This window comes from Adiantum capillus-veneris, chromosome 26 (genome assembly GCF_014529385.1).
Source record: "Adiantum capillus-veneris isolate H3 chromosome 26, ASM1452938v2, whole genome shotgun sequence".
Taxonomy (NCBI): domain Eukaryota; kingdom Viridiplantae; phylum Streptophyta; class Polypodiopsida; order Polypodiales; family Pteridaceae; genus Adiantum; species Adiantum capillus-veneris.
In genome coordinates this window covers 61,082,537-61,099,527 of record NC_140956.1, presented here as the reverse complement: position 1 = coordinate 61,099,527, position 16,991 = coordinate 61,082,537, and the positions used below count along the sequence as shown (strand labels likewise).

The window sequence follows — 16,991 nt, the reverse complement described above, 5'->3', positions numbered from 1 at the left end:
AAGCTACTTGACTTGCAAATCCCCCCTACTTTAGCTACTCTATGAACCCCCCACAACCCCTCATTGTAGCTCAATGTCAGGACAAGGTTCCCGTAGTGGCAAGGCCAAGGGGTCATGGACCTAAGGGGCACGGCCCAAACCTAAGGACTAGGGCGGTCATGGACTACGGCCATGCGATCGGGCTAGTAGACAGTGTAAGAACTAGGGAACTAGACTCTAGGATCCTCCTCCCAACCTCCCATTATATAGGCGGGCTCCTAGCCCCTTGCCCTAGACGGATCCCCTGTCCACACTGTCTAGCCCAATCGCCTACCCCACCGCATGAACCTGAGCAGATTCTTGACTATCATGATTTACATACGTGTCATCATGTACATCGACAAGCTTTAATCAAGTGGAAAGATTGACCTGAAGAAGGTGCCACTTGGGAAAACATTGGTTCTCTTAAGAAGAAGTTTCCCACTTTTGTTTTCGAGGACGAAAACTCTCCCTTAAGGGGGGAGTAATGTCAAGACAAGGGTCCCGTAGGGGCAAGGCCAGGAGGTCACGGACCTAAGGGGCACGGCCCAAACCTAAGGACTAGGGCGGTCACGTACTAGGGCCAGGTGGTCGGGCTAGACAGTGTGGACAGGGGATCCATCTAGGGCAAGGGGCTAGGAGTCTTCCTATATAATGGGAGGTTTGGAGGAGGATCCTAGAGTCTAGTTCCCTAGTTCTTACACTCAAGTGGGAAGTTGATTGGACCCCTACAAGCCTAGTGAATCACATGCATAGTGTATATCAAGAAACCATGCTCCTTGGGACAAGTGTCCCCCTTTCCCCTTTGAGAGAGAGGACTTGATAAATGCGTACACAATTAATTTAATTAGCTAAATTATCATTGGACCCCTTGAGAATCAATAGGCTTTAGGCACACCATGAGGGCAACATGAGAGGAACTTGACATGTGTCCTTGTTGCTTCTTTAGACTAGGCTTGCCTTGTGTGAGTGTGTGTGTGTTCTCTCTCATGTCCCTACAATAAGGGCTCGCCCCCCATGAGTAGGAATTGTGGCTGAATTTGGGAACACCTTAAGCCCCTCAAGCACCTTAGTCATTAAGAACCTCAAGCACCTCAAGCTTGGGCCGGGTTCCCACCTCAAGCACAACCCTAGCTTGCGTACGGTCTAAGGATTTTTAACACTAACCTTTGGGAGTCTTTAATGAAGCTAACCCTAAGGTCTTTAAGCTCCATTAGCTAGCACTTCTCTTTGATAGATCATCTCTCATTTGGACCCTTTAACCTTGGCCCCGTGTTGAGATAGATCCATAAGAACATGTCTACATTCTAACCCTTGTTCCCATTTATTCTCCCACATTAAATGATCAGTTTAATATGAGAAAATCATTTAGGGTGGTTAGATATTAGATTTTATGACAAAGGGAGTAAATGGGATGCGTCGAATCAGAGGTTGTAGGTGCTATTGTATGTGATGTGTTGAGGCCCATGCATGTGCATCCCTACTCAAACAATTTCATATTGTAGCAGGCATTTCCCATCAGTGTTTGTGTGTGCGTGTGTGTGTGTGTGTGTGTGTGTGTGTGTGTGTGTGTGTGTGTGTGTGTGTGTGTGTGTGTGTGTAATTCTGTATTAAATTTAGTACATATACACAAAAGACCATAACATTCAAAATACAACTGGCTTTAGATAACTAGAAAATGATTTGTACAAACATACTCAGTCTTAGATTCTTTTTTGGACAACATAATAAGAATGAAGCATCATCTCAATGATCCTAAACAAAAAGTAGTAGAGCTATCGCGATCATCGGTTGAATCAACAAGGATCTTCAAAGTCGGACTATAGCAATGCTATACCTTTTTAAAGTAAAGATAGAATTCTCACCTGCATCCATACAATCAAGACAACATATTTTGTTAGGCTTGGCTATGTATGGCAAGTGTCTAAGAACCTATTCGTTGTTATCCATGTCAAACTTAAAAAATTATTAGCCTAACTATTGTCCTAAATAGTACTTAAAAGTATAAAAGTATGAGAAAATCTCAAGTAATTCCCACTTTTTTCCGAGTTGAATTTTTCCAAGCCAAAACTGCATTCTCATAGTAAAACCCACATGACCTTGAAAGCCATAAAGTAGCCTTTTATTTTATCCAAGAGCTCAAAAACCATTCTAATTATTCTCACAAGCTAACCACAACTTGTATGCAAAATCACAAAGTGATTTGAGAAGCCATGTTTTGCAACTACAACCATATTGTATGGACCAGAGTCAAGCCCTTCAAATAGTGGGACAAAATTGCCTAGTGGAGAGAATATTCCCATAGTCAACAACTTAGGAGGGCCAACAAACTATACCCATTGTCAACGACTATGGAGAGCCAAATCTCTTATAATGCCAACATACTAGAAACCATTTAGGATGAGAACTGCCTACCTCAATTGAACTTTAATCCGACCAAGTTAGATCACATACTCAAGCAAAAGCCAGAGTAAGAATCAATAGAGATATAAATTTATGCCAAAAAATAATAGGATAACGCAATGAAAAAGAAATTTCTCGATCAATAAAGAAAATCAGAGCAAGTCCCAGTAAGAACCTGAACCAGCTGAATCAATATCAATTTAAACGATTCAGCTACACTATAGTCAAGGAGATCAGACAAGGTGTCTATAGCTTGAACTAAGAGTCCAAAATATTCCCAACATAAAAAAGAATGTGCATTTATCCAAGAATTTTTTGAGTTTCCTCCATAAGATAAATAATTCTAGTGTATTATGCTTTAAAAATCCTCATGCTAGTGGATCAAACTTAAACCTCATTAGCAATTATCCTGCTACTATAATCATTCCCAGACCTTATGTGTTGTGCCAAATTTAGAACTAAATTATGAGTCCAAAAGTAAAGCCTCAATGTTCCATGACCCGTTAGTCCATGCCAACTATATCTCTAAAAGTAATAAATTAAAAATGTGCTACACAATAGTCTAGATCCTTGTCTTTAAGGTATAGATTATTTACACTAGCTATTTTTAGAGCAAGTACCAATATGATGTCATCGTAAAAAACACCTACATGTACAACCAGTCAGCTTTAAAAGTTAATCCCAAAACCATTTTTAGTGCCAATGAGAAGTGGAACCAATTGTCTAATTCTAGTATACCAGCTTAATACATTAACACAATGCCCCAAGTTATGAGCAAACCATTACTATTACTAATGGCACAATAAAAGCAAAAAAAATCAGCCAAAAGTATTTCAAACAAACCAGATCAACCTGGTATTATGAGTATCCAAAATAAGAGCCAATGAGGTAAGTAGCATTAACCAAGTTTAGTGAAAGCCATAATCTAGTGTAGCCAAACGTGAATTTTTAGTAATATGTATCATGTTGAAGCATTCCTAATTTTTATTGAAAAGCCAGACCAGCTATTCTTTGTCAGATATAACAACCAACCCATTAGTCAAGAAACACAAGGAAATGGATTTGAAGTAGCAAGTATGAGGACAAACCCATATTTTTTGTGCCCATGACTGCATGCCCAACAAATTAAACCTTTCTTTAACCATAAGGCACCTCAATAATATGCCAAATGCATAGTTGAAAACCCCTACCCTTCTCACAATAAGATGCTAGGTAACTTCAAAGTGCAATAAAATGATGTTAAGTGAGGAAGAAACACTCGCAAGTTTTCCCTATAATCTCATTGTATTGATGTAAAATCGGTTCAACCAAACATTAGTATGCTAGAAATCAAGGCCACCCAAGTAATGCAGGCAAGTGTTAGTCATGCATAGGATGTGATCAAGAAAATTAAGCTAATACAATGTTAGTCCTTCAAAAGTGTAGTGAGCTAGGCATAGGCTTTTTTTTAAAGGGGGGAAAAAGTGAAACGATTGTAGAATGTATAGATGATCTGTTAAGATGTTTCCAACTCACCAAACTCCTAATGTTTGAAGTCCATAGCAATCAATTTACATTCACTCTCCCATGTTCTTGAAAGTTAAAAAAACACATACATTCCAAGCCTAAGTGAGAGATGGAGAAAATCCCTCACTTTTATAAAGAATCCGTGCTTGGTCTTGGCAGGGAAACTAGCAGCTACCACTCCTCAATTGCATAGCCAGTTGTGTGTGTGAGTGTCTGGGAATTGTTAGTAGCATCCCCTCAATGTAAAGATTTGAGCCATCCTCTTAACGTAAATCTAGCAGTCAGAGGCAATTCTAATCAGGGGATTTTGGCATCTAGAAGGTCATAGGAGAAGGTTGAGAAAAGATGCAAACTTTGAGCCGTTGATCAATGTTGCTTGGATTGGTGACACATGGGGTGTTTGATTTGAATTTTAGGTTTGTTATTTCACCTTTCTTTTCACGGCATGCCATGGCTTGACCTTTCTTGGATTCTATTCTTTCTAATAGAATGCCAAAGTGAAGCTTCACCTCACCTCGCATGGCTTGACCTTTCTTGCATTCTATTCTTTTAGAATGTCATAATGAAGCTTCACCTTAGATAATTATAGTTAAACTCAAACTCATGCTTTTATGGATTTTTTTTTTGGCTTGCTAAAGAAGACCTTAGTCAACGAGGCATAAAGGAGGGCACACTACAACAAAAGAAGGTGTTATCGACGCATATATCGACGCTGCCCGTCGCTATGAGCGTCGCTATACGCGTCGCTGTGAAACCAGTCGCTATTAGTGACGCTGATAGCCACGCGTATAGCGACACGCATAGCGACGCATATAGCGACGACCATAGAAGAAAAAAAAATTCTTGGGCAGAGGGCAAGTAGCCTGGCCTGTGCCCAGTTAAAAGATGGGCACAGCCACAGCCAGACTTCCTGCCCTCTGCCCAAGAAAGCGAGCAGCACCAAAATATCAACCATGCTCCCGCGCGCAGAAATTTCGGCAGAGTTCTCTTTGTTTTTACATAAACTTTTCAAAAAAAACCATATCATGTATACGCCTCCTACATGGATACATGAGATTTAAGGCCAATGAAAGACAGCCATACCAACTGAAAAGCATAGTCATAACTTAAAAGCATAACCATAACGAACCATAACCATAACTTAAAAGCATAACCATAACTTAAAACCATAACCGGCTATAATCACTTTGATCAAAACCATAATGCAGATAACCATAACCATAAACAAAATTAACAATAACCATAAGCATAACCAGAAAGAGGAACAATAACTGTCTATACAATGACAATGACAATAATCATAACCATAAGGGAAACAATAACTGTCTGAACACTAACTATTTGTACAAAAAAGAGACACAAAAGCGTGTCTGTGTCTCACAAAGCATATAGATGAAATCTGGTCCACTAATGACTAGGCGTCGCAACCTGCACATAGGACAACTCGCAAAATTAGTATTGATATTACTTCACATATACTGACTTAATTAAATCAACTCACACGTATTACCGTCTCACCTCAAGCGATCAGCGAGACTGTAAGGCCTCCCAGTCTACAGGCTCTCTTGAAGCTTCAAGATCATTCAATACTTCATAGATACCTCTGCGATATCCATCTGACTCCTCCTCGCGTGATGGAGATCGATGCATCGCAAGATTCTGCGTTTATACAAAAATCAAAGTAATAAGAATACATGATTCATCGCGTTTTAAAAAATGCCATAGTTAAGATTGGATTAGAAACTCACAAACTCATAGCGAAAGGTGTCGAAGCCTCCGCTGCCAAGATGAGATGTCCCCCTAGTCACTGTCGTACCTACGCGGCCTCACGCTGCTGTCTTAACCGCATGGCCGCTGTCCGCTCATCCTCCCTGATCTGTAGCCACGTCTCGTGTGGGATGCCCAAAGGCTTTGGCGAGCCGGCCCTGAAAGCCTTCCGAACTGCATCTCGTCGATGTTTGATGGTGTCCCATGCAACACCCTTGATCCACCGCGCCAAAACAACGAAAGAACCCGGAGCAGGCTGGTACTCTCTCAGGATGGTCTCCACTATGTAAGTGACTTTTTTCTTTTCTTGCTGATCCCAAGACGTCAGAATGCTGGTCGAAAACTGCAGCTCCACGAGCTAGCGAATCCGATGTCGCATCTCAGTCCCGACTCTATCCATGTCAACAGAACCATCTCCCCGTACAGTATAGAGCTTGGAGGCACTAGGATCGTGTGCCCCCCAAGGTGTCCGAGGTGTGCCAAGAGGTGTGTCGAGAGGTGTGCCTAGGTAAGACGGGGGTCGTGAGCGAGGAGGGGTCGAAGCATCTGTGGACCCTCCTCCACAGCAATCACCACCTCCACCTGACGATCGTCGAGATCGGCGAGTGCGCCTGTGCTGCAGAGATGAGGACGTACCCGCCTCTGCCCCACCCCTAGGTGTCGAAGAGGCCGTGATGGGAGAAGAAGGCGTCATACCCATAGGCGTCCTGAACCCCGTAGGCGTCCCCCCCTAGGCGTCGGTCCCTCGGGTGTGAAGCCCGGAGGCGTAGTACCCGTGCCTCTGGCTACCCAGTACTGAGAAGCCTTTGCCATCTGAGCAGGCGTCATCCGTGTAACGAAGCCCATGAATGCATCTGCACTCATGGAAGCGGGATCTAGAATCTCGTCTGCCATACTAAAGTCCTGCACAAAGAAGTAAAATGAAGCGTCAGAACACAGTTGTTTAAATTAACTTTAAGCTTAATTTTAAATCAAAGTCTTCACACAAACACTTACAGGCCTAGCTAGGCCTCGACGAGTGAGGCATCATCGATAAGATATTGCACCGTATCATCGTCTATCTCTAATTGCAAACATAACTCTGCCCCAACTCGTTCTGGCAGATTGTCTTCATCCATTGCATCTTCATCTACAAGTGTCAATTCTAGCTCGTCTGTGTCATCCCTCGTATATCTGTCAGCTTCCTCTGCCATACCTTCATCCATCTCATCTAATGTCACAGTAGTATGGACGTCGTCTGACTGACTGTCCTCCAAGAGATCTTGCCCTTCAAATACTTGTTTATTTCTTGGAGCAACCTGAACCACAAACCACCATTGTCGCTCTCGAGGGTCCGGTACAAGACCACTTGCTCGTAATGTTCGGGGAGAGCAAATGTGTCGCTCGCATATGTACAAGTATTTGTAGAATCTATTTGCACAAGTTTGTTTCCATCTCTGCGTATCGTTGCATTGCGACCAAAAGTAATCATCTTGAACCAATTCACATCCAACAAAAACATCTCAAACCGCCTGAAGCTTACTTTCAGGATATCTGACACCAGACCACAGTAATCCAGGTTGCTAGTGCTCTCATTTGTGTCTCTAGCACTGGCCGTGCTTTTTATCCTAGGAATAATAGGGAAATGCCGCAACACTTTAGCTGGCATTGTCTCGCCAACTGCATCTTGTTTGTAGCGCATTGCTCCGCACTTAGGACACGACATACAATCTGCGAATTCATTGCGAAAAAGAATGCAATCATTTGGACATGCATGAATCTTGTTGTAGTCCAAGCCAACTGAGGTCAGAAGTTGCTTTGCGTCTGGCCTGGAGGGGGGCATTTCATTGCCAACCGGGAGAAGTTGCTCCCGCAATAACCTGTTTAAGCCACATTAAATTAAAAAGCTCTCCGAGCACATCACCGTTGCAATCGGAAAATCTCTTTTGTAAATTACGTACCTAAACAAAGCAATGACGCTTGCATCTGACCACCCGTACACTGACTGAAGATTCAAAAACGCCAGACAAGTACGAAGCACAGATATTTTGGCGCCTTCATAGATTGGTTGATGTGCCAACTTCCTCAACATGTCTTCAAGAGATAGGCGCACGGCTTTTGGTGCTGCTTCGTTCGTGTTCTCCTCGCTTGTGTGGAAGAAGGCATCCAACATCTCCTCCATGCCGTCGTCTTCTGTCTGTAATCCCTTTTCTGCTTCCATCCGTGGCTCTATATTGGTCGGACCTTCACGCATAACCTTTTTTCTCTCTCTCTCAAATGTAGGTGCTATGTCACGGAAATGAATGCCCGTTCCGTAGGAGTCGTATCACAGATTCTGTACGGTTTCTCTAGCAAACTCTCCGTACTTGTGCACATGCTCATTACATATCCTACGCTTGCACAGGATTTAATACTTGCAGAGCGTGCACGAGCATGCAATCTTTTCCTCCATGTTAGTTGATGACGTTGCCATCTACAATGATTATGAATGTTGTTTTATAATATATATATATATATATATACTCCTCACAATGTAAACTACCTCGCATTCTCTAGTCTTGCCCAATCTCCGTACACCTCGGTCCAGAGGTGTACGGAGATCAGGACCACCGGGTCAAAATCTCGTCTTTATTGGTCAAATCCTATATGGATAGACACATACGTGCACTCCCAGGTGTACATGGCAATGCATGTAGTAGGCAAAACCCCTTTGCCTCTTTTAGTTCCATAGTTTCTTCTCTGTCTACGAACCCACCTGCCTCCATTCCGAGGTAGCCTATCAGAGAAAGCTTTCCAATGCCGCACTTGATGAATCATATATTAAAGCATGACCATTTTTGTCATTTTTGTAATGTTCCGTCTGTTTGCAATTTTTTGCACAGGTTTTTCCAAGGATATTATGCCCATCCTGGTGTTTTTTTCACCACATGCACAAGCCATGGAAGTTCTCAGCCCAATGAAAGTTTTCTACCTGATTGTAAACCAGACGGGGCCTCCATGTCCAAGCTAGAAGATAATGTGGAGATGGATGAGCAACTTGAGAAAGATTCAGAAGCCTTGCATGGTTCTTGCTCAAAAAAGCGATCTCGATCTCTCTTTCTCTCTCGATCTCACTCTCGCTATCTCTCTTTCTCTCTCTCTCTCTCTCTCTCTCTCTCTCTCTCTCTCTCTCTCTCTCTCTCGATCTCGCTCTCGCTATCTCTCTTTCTCTCTCTATTTCCTTATTTTCCTATCTCTCTCTCTGTCTCGCTCTTCACTTCCCTACCTCTCTCTCTCTCTCTCTCTCTCTCTCTCTCTCTCTCTCTCTCTCTCTATATATATATATATATATATATATATATATATATATATATATATATATATATATATATATAACTCTCTTTCTCTATCTCTCTATTTCCTCTCTCTCTCTCTCTCTCTCTCTCTATCTATATATATATATATATATATATATATATATATATATAACTCTCTTTCTCTATCTCTCTAGCTATTTCCTATCTCTCTACTGATCAAACGAGCGACTGAGCTAGGGAGATCTAGACGTCCACGACTGCAGAGGACTACACAACATCGACAAAGGCTGCACCAGAGGATCTAGCTAGGTCACTTTGGCTCGACATGCATAACGCCCGGTCAGACTACTGACCATGGAGGAGATTGATGAGATCCGCCAGCGACAGCTACTGGATCTCCTATGATCTACCTATCCCAGCTAGCTGGTTTAGCCGTTTAGTCCATACCCAGCAGTTTAAGATTCCATAATATTTTATTTTGTCATCTTCTTACTCTGACTTTGTATCAGATCCATCACATTGTAACTTTTTTGTCTCATGTCTCATAGGTCACTTTGGCCTTTCAAAGACGTTAATATAACATTTCATTTCATTTCTCTCTTTAATTATTTTTCTTTAATTTTAATTTCTTAAGCATACATTAATTCTCTCTCTCTCTCTCTCTTTCCTACACACACACACGCCTCTCTCTCTCTCTCTCTTTCCTACACACACACACCGCTCTCTCTCTCTCTCTCTCTCTCTCTCTCTCTTTCCTACACACACACACACACCGCTCTCTCTCTCTCTCTCTCTCTCTCTCTCTCTCTCTCTCTCTCTCTCTTTCCTACACACACACACCGCTCTCTCTCTCCTACACACACACACACGATGTAGAGAGAGAGAGAGAGAGGGGTTTTGGGGGGGGGGGGGGGGGGCATAATACCTGCGCAGCAGGTGGAGACCAAGATTTGAGCAGAGCGCAGGCGAAAATGGCCTCTGCTGCTCGCGGGTTTTGCTTTTTTTTCCCAAAATTTTTTTGCGTCGCTATACGCGTCGATATACGCGTGGAAAATAAAGCCTTTCCACGTGTATATCGACGCACATTGCGACGCGTATATCGACGCCCGCTAATTTCGTCGATATACTCACGTCGATATCTCCATGTAGTATTGTAGTGGCATTCGTGAAAGTTTGATCCCATGATGTGAAGTATGTATTGACTATTGAAAATTTCTATAATATTTTAATCAATAAAAGAATTGTTTCATTTAAGAATCTCATAAAATTTTATTTCATTGAATTGTTTTATTATTTTCTATGCTTATTTGACCTCCCGTTTGTTAAGAAACTTAACAAACGTTAAAAATATTTTCTTGTTTTGATTTATTAATAGATTTCTTTATATACTGCCTTTTCATTTTATTGTATAAAATGTAAATCAACCCCCAGATTTTAAGTGGGAGTCTCCACTCTACTTTTCATTTTGAAGGCCTTACAAAACTCTCCTTTTCATTCTACACAAAGTGAAAGGGCACACAACTATTTTTTGCAACCCTTCTCTAGAAGTGTTGCACCCTTCTAATTTTAGAGATGATGTCAACCGGATCTTTTCACCTTGTAATCTAAGCGAGGCCTTTAATAAAATATAGGACATTTGTGACCATGTATGTATAATGGACAATGTAAACCACAATAAAAATGACATGTGATTATCGGCACTTATTCACACCTACTTAACCATAACAAAAGGTTTCATCATATGGTGATGGCCGTCCTTAAGGTTGGTGATATATAGGTAGATTTAATATAACTTTTCTACTCACAATTGTGAGCATGGCCGAAAAAATAAAGAAAAAAAAGGGAAAAAAAGAAAAAAGATCTAAAACTCTCCTTAATGCAATTTAATCATGTGGTGGGTGCTTGACTACTCAAATTGGACCAAAAAACCCTTTTTTAAGCTTGCCTCTCAGATAGACTCCCCCTCCCATTCCACTATACACATCCACTTCTTTTCAAGAACCTCCTTTCTCGAAAACTCATCCCACTACCCATCTCCATTGCAGTACCAAAATATAATTGTGATATTGTTAGGAAAAGCCCTTGACTTGGCGATCTATACGCTTGGAAGCAAGCATGACTCGGAAGACTGGTATAGGGCTACCCATGCCATGGTGTCAACCTACAATAAATAAATATTTGAACTATATGGCGCCTACTTTGCTAAGCCTCGATGAGAGGCGGTGGACATCCAACATGTAATCTTCAGCACCTCAAGGCTCGGCTTGACCTTGAGGTTGTTTTGTAACTTTATGATGTGCTTAATACAATTCACTCACAAATTGTGAGTTTTGGAAAAAAAAAAAAAGGAAAAGCCCTTGACTTGGCCAACCAAAAGAGCCACGGCAAGCACTTGCCTTCTTTGAATTTGCATCTCCTGCTTACTCCCCACAACTCTCATCCCCCCTTGACTTCTGTAGGCCTTCGTGACTCCTCACCTTGTTACAATATATACAAGCACACCTATGGATTCGTCCATCAATATTTTGCTCCCTTCATTGTTATCAATGTTATGGGCATACATGCAAAAGAAAGTTGAAAACATTCCCATTAAAAAATCCTCTTAAAAAGTCATCAAACAATGTCCATTTTTGCATCTTTGACTTTGCTGATGTGATTTAGCATGAATTCACGTAACATCACTCCCCTCCATCTAGTTGGAGTCCATTGGGATAACTAGGGGGTGTAGACCTGGTGTCAATGCATGGGTCATAAAAATAAGTGCTTCTGCAACGACCCATAATGTGTCTCTATTATGCAATGTTAGTTACATGTAGAAATCAATGTGAAGCATGATGAGACTGTTTAATTGTGTTTAGCACATTGCACTTGCTTATCTTTTCCTCTGTTGTAAAATTGATTTCAATCAGTTTTACAATCGAAACTTGCTTGCTTCGGTTTCAATAGCTTTACATTGATATCTACTTAGGTCTTCATAAAAGGTATTATTAGTTAAATATTCAATTGTGTATTGGCTCCAATTTGGTGCTATTGTAACTCAAAATAGTGCCATAAACTTAACTGGTGGATTGGCTTTACATTGAGGACATAGCAAATAAATATCATATTTCATGCTTCACCAATACACTCTTATTCTCCATATGTAGCGCAACGTTTTCTCCTTTGAACAGTGGATACCTCCTCCACATTGTATATGATCTAATTTCATATAGAAATCTACTTCAAAAGGTTCAATACACAATCGTAATATTCTATCTATTCCAAGCTTGTACAAACTTCTTGAAAAAAGTAGATAGGATGTTGCTTGATAAATCATCTTAAGTGATGAGTAGGAGATAGAATTCCAATAGCTAGTAAAGGGGTCATTTCTTCTAACCATTTTGGCACCATTCTATGTTGAGTAGAAATGCATCTAGCAAATTATCTACACCTTTAGGAGGTACTCCATTAAGAATTCTTGAAAGGTGGTTTCTCATCGATGAGTGGTCCCTTTCTTGACTACTGTAGTAAAGTTGATTCAAGTAAAACAATAAACCATCTTACAATTCTTTTGATGTTGCATGGTTATTTACAAGAGGTAGTAAGGCTTTATGATCCACCATAAATATGAATTTAAGGCCAAAAGATAATGCTAGCCTTTACAACATACATTATTCCTAGTCCTTCTCGCTCAGTGGTTGTATAATTGTTATTTTCACTATTTAATTGTCTACTTGCATTGCAAATAGGAAAATTCATGTTGCCCTCACCAAGCTCAACCAATCCAATATTGAAAGTGTATTATAAAGATGAACATGAAAAATTTTATCCGATCAGGTGCTTTCAAAATTGTTGTTGAGTTGAGAACCATTTTAAGCTTGTGAAAGGTCTTCTAAACCTTGTAATGCGTTGCTTTTTCTAGAAGAAAGAAGATCATCTTGATTCAAATGTGATTCTGGATACATGTTGGTGGAAGCTCCAATGTAATAGAAGAAACAAAAAGCAAGCTTTGTAAGTAAGGCACCTCGGGGTGTCCGCACTCTCTCATTGTATTCTTTTCCTGGCTGGCCCTGTGCAAAGGATATGCCATGACTCTATGTATCATGTTGTGATTAATGCAAGCTCTAATAAGCATTTTTTATTTAAAAAAATCTTGTGAAAGGACTCGTCACATTCATTAGTCCATGTGAACCCAGTAATCAAGCCACAAAGAGACTTGGCAATTATGACATACAAATAGATAAATCTTGGATAATACTCGCAGTGTCCCATATATCTTTAAACTTATTTCATGGTGGTATGGCTATGAAAATCCAGGATCGATTTTATCTTCTCCATATTGGGAAAATACGGTTCTTTGACGTTGTATGCCCAAGGATTTTTCCTTGTCTAACAAGAAGAACACACGCGTTAGATTCATTTATACCTTCTCTCCTTTTTTTTTGGGGGGGGGGGGGGGAGGGGGGTGTCACCTATGTGCAACCATGCAAGGAAAACCCTCTATCTACGAACCCTATAGCACTAACCCAATCGCTTATCTACAAATGTTGAAGGAGTCATATACTCCCCTTTCTATAGTGTTTGTATAGTTGACTTAACCCCCTCCGTAATATATATGTGGGTTATATATATATATCTATAGTTACAGATATTGTGTCATTTTAATTTAATAATTTTACTAGAGTTTACTTTATAAGTTGACATTGATTTCAAAAGCTGATCAAATAAGTATGCAGCCTCCAATTCAGTAGGAATCCGCTTGGAGGCTGCATACAAACTTTGACTATTCTTCCTCCCCTGCTCAAGGGGGTCAATATGTATAAATTGTGTATATTGTGTGCGTTCAAGTGTTATTTCTAGAATACTTTATCTATGAATTTTTGACACCGTTCTCCTATTCAATCATTTTTTCCCCAATTCCATTTTACGATATCCTTTTGTATATGAAAATGTGAGAAAAGATAAAATTTATAACCCCTTTTGTTGCACTCACATCATATAGTTTCATAATTATTAAGTGACCCCCCCTGGACGAGAAAATCTGGCACGAGAAAATGTTTCCAAAATTTATAAGGGATATCTTGAAAATTTTGAAAACATTTTAGGCATTTTTTAAGTTTGCATGAAATTAACCAAATTTGAGAGGTATTTATCAGAAGTTTGGGTCTACTTAGCAATGATTTGATTTACTTTCAAAAGAAATCGGAAAAAAATTATCTGTCTCTACAAATTAGTTGCTAAAGATGGCCATGGAAAGATACTTTGATTTAGCTTTGTACTATTTTTTTATCAACTCGTAGTGTTGAGCATAATTCCTGAAATCATTTTTTATTTAAATGTTGGAGAAATTTTTGCAAAAGTCTCTAAAAGCGACAAAAGTGGCTATTTTTTACAGGACTGGTGTTAAAGTGATTCTTATATATTCTATCAATTTTACACTTTTTGAAGATGATCTTGGTCTCCTCTATGGAAGGAATGAACACACAAGCATCCATGTAGATTTCTAGGAGTTTTCTCAGGCATTCTTTAAAAGCATGACTCATCAATCTTTGCAAAGTGACTTGGGCATTAGTAAGCTGACAATACATTACTCTATATGCAAATATACTGCATTCCATGGAAAAGGCCATTTCGTGTTGGTCTTGTGGCTTGATCGCTGGTTGATAATAACATGAAAATCCATCTACCAAGCTGTAAGCTTCTTTTCTTGCTACCCTTTCCAAGAGACAATTAGTTATAGGAAGATGATAATTGTATTTAATCGTGTCAACGTTTACTTTCCTAAGATTGTCACACACTTGCAATTTACCATTTTTTCTTGAAGAAACGAAGTCCATGTGTCTATCTCATGAATAAATTCTCTCTCCTTTAGTTATTCAATATCCTCCTAGTGTTATTTTTCATGGAAAAAGTTTCATTACAGATATAAGGACGTTGTTTACAAGGTTTTACATCTTGTTTGAGAGGTATTATGCTCCCAAATGTTGGGATCTACTCCCTTCAAATCTTTGTATGACCAAGCAAATACATCAACAAGAATTTTTCCACAATTGTACCATTCTTGATATTAGATATTCTTGAGCCTATTGGGTGAGCTAGAAGAGGATGCTTGGTGGCAAGGGAGGGTACTCCTTTGGCTAAGGTTGAAGGTTTCAATTTGAAAAAGCTACATTCGTGGCTTTGTGACCCTTTAGTGGCAAACGCCTTAACTCTCGAAGCTTTGGAGAAGGTATCCCCGTGTATGGCTTATTAGGTTTTTATCTTGCCTCCACCATGGTGAATGCTTATTGGGAAAAAAAAGAGAGAGAACAATTTTCAGAGCCACATAGAAATGGGCATCCCCAAGGGTCAAGATCATCTTTGCCACTCAATTTTCAGCGGCATGTGCGGATCATACAAAACCAACTAGCATCAATGGTTTCGAGCAAAAGGGCGGCCTACCGCTCATTCTCGATTACCTATGTGGAACAAGGAGAGAGCTGGCAAACAAGAGGTACCCGATTTTTAGCAAGCCAATAAACGAGCCGGAGTGCTTGATATAGTTCCAGTGTTCGGGGAAAATGTGTATCAGCTTAATATTGTGCCGTTTTCGATTTCAAAAGTGCCAGTTGAGGGCAAGCACCAAAATAGAGAAAAATAGTGCAAAAAAAAAAAAACCTCATGTTTTAAAATCTCCTCTTGGTAAATTCAAGAAAAGGACTTTTGTAGGTTTGGGAAAATTGTTTTTCCCGAACAATGTTTATTTCTAACGCCCTTGACCAAATAAACGGCCTTGACGAGCCCCCCTCTTGGACAAAGAGCCTTCAATCCTGCACACAACGATCTAAACATTTTCAACACCATTGTGGCGATGGCGGAACAGCATCGAGAACAAGAGATGAAGGGATTGAATACTGGAGAGCCCGCAATGGGCATTCCTTATGCTTACGCTTCTGCAGCGCACCCGCGTCACGGGGAGCGACATGTTATAGCGCCTCCGTATCAGCAGGTGCCCTTGCAGTACTTCTCACGCGACAACCCTTACCAGCAGGGATTGATCCCACCCAACGCTCTCTTCCATGTGGCCCCCAATGGCATTCCCTTGCAGCAGACTATCTACCGGGATACCCCTGCGCCTTTCGAATGTCCTCATTGTGGAGCCTCCGGAGTTACCAATGTCAAGTACGTAGCAAGCTCTTCTTTCGGTGTTCTCACTGTCTCATCCATCAATCTCAAACTTGATCGTGGTCAACACGTGAATTGAGAATGTGTGTGCACTTGAATCTTAAGATTGCATTCCCATTTCTGTTGCCTCCTTGGGCCGTGGCCGTACTGCATGAAGCTTTTTTGTTGTTATGGTGGGCATATGCATTTCCTTCTTTGTATGGAGCGGGAGGACATCATTTGAATTTGAGGCATTTGGCTTTGTTGTATGATCTTTCACTCTTGTTTAGAGGTTGCCCTTGCAAGGTTGTAACCAATGATGTATTTGATTGGTTCTATAGGTTAACTTTGGTCTATACCGGATGTTAATATGAATTCTCTCTCTCTCTCTCTTCTCCCCATCGCCCTCCTCCAACCGTTGGACCCTATCTCCAATGATCCAATTTCAAGGTGGACGGGCTACTTAAAAGAAAAGAGAGCTCTTTCCGGGCCCCCGCTGGCGTCTCCGGATTCGGTCACGTTGCCGTCCACCGCGACGTCTCGGTTCGGGAATATTAACCCGATTCCGTTTCGATGAACGACACGCATTACACCCTTGACACAGGACTGCCCCATGTCTTAGGATTGACTAACCCATGTCCAATTGTTGTTCACATGGAATCTTCCTCCACTTCGGTCTTCAAAGTTCTCATTTGAATATTGGCTACTACCACCCTCGTTGCCATGCACTTGTCTTTCTTTGGTATCAGAGCCTATACTTGCTGATGCCTAGTGGATACAGTCGGTTGGAGGACCAATTTCCCACCAGCAGTACAGTGACTCGTTTATGCGTTTTTGTCGTACAGGAATATCTCTCTTGCATTTTTACATCTAGAGGGGTTGCGTATATTCTACTTTGAT

General features: G+C 40.8%; 1 protein-coding gene across 1 annotated transcript in view; it reads left to right on the top strand.

Moving 5' to 3' along the window:
- Positions 1 to 15,726: 15,726 nt before the first annotated feature.
- GILP (GSH-induced LITAF domain protein) overlaps positions 15,727 to 16,991 on the top strand; it is a 49,509-nt gene continuing 48,244 nt past the window's right edge. The window contains exon 1 of the mRNA XM_086501908.1: positions 15,727 to 16,109. Within this exon, the coding sequence (XP_086358034.1) occupies positions 15,799 to 16,109 (311 nt within the window). The 5' untranslated portion in view covers positions 15,727 to 15,798. The remainder of the gene's footprint in view (positions 16,110 to 16,991) is intronic.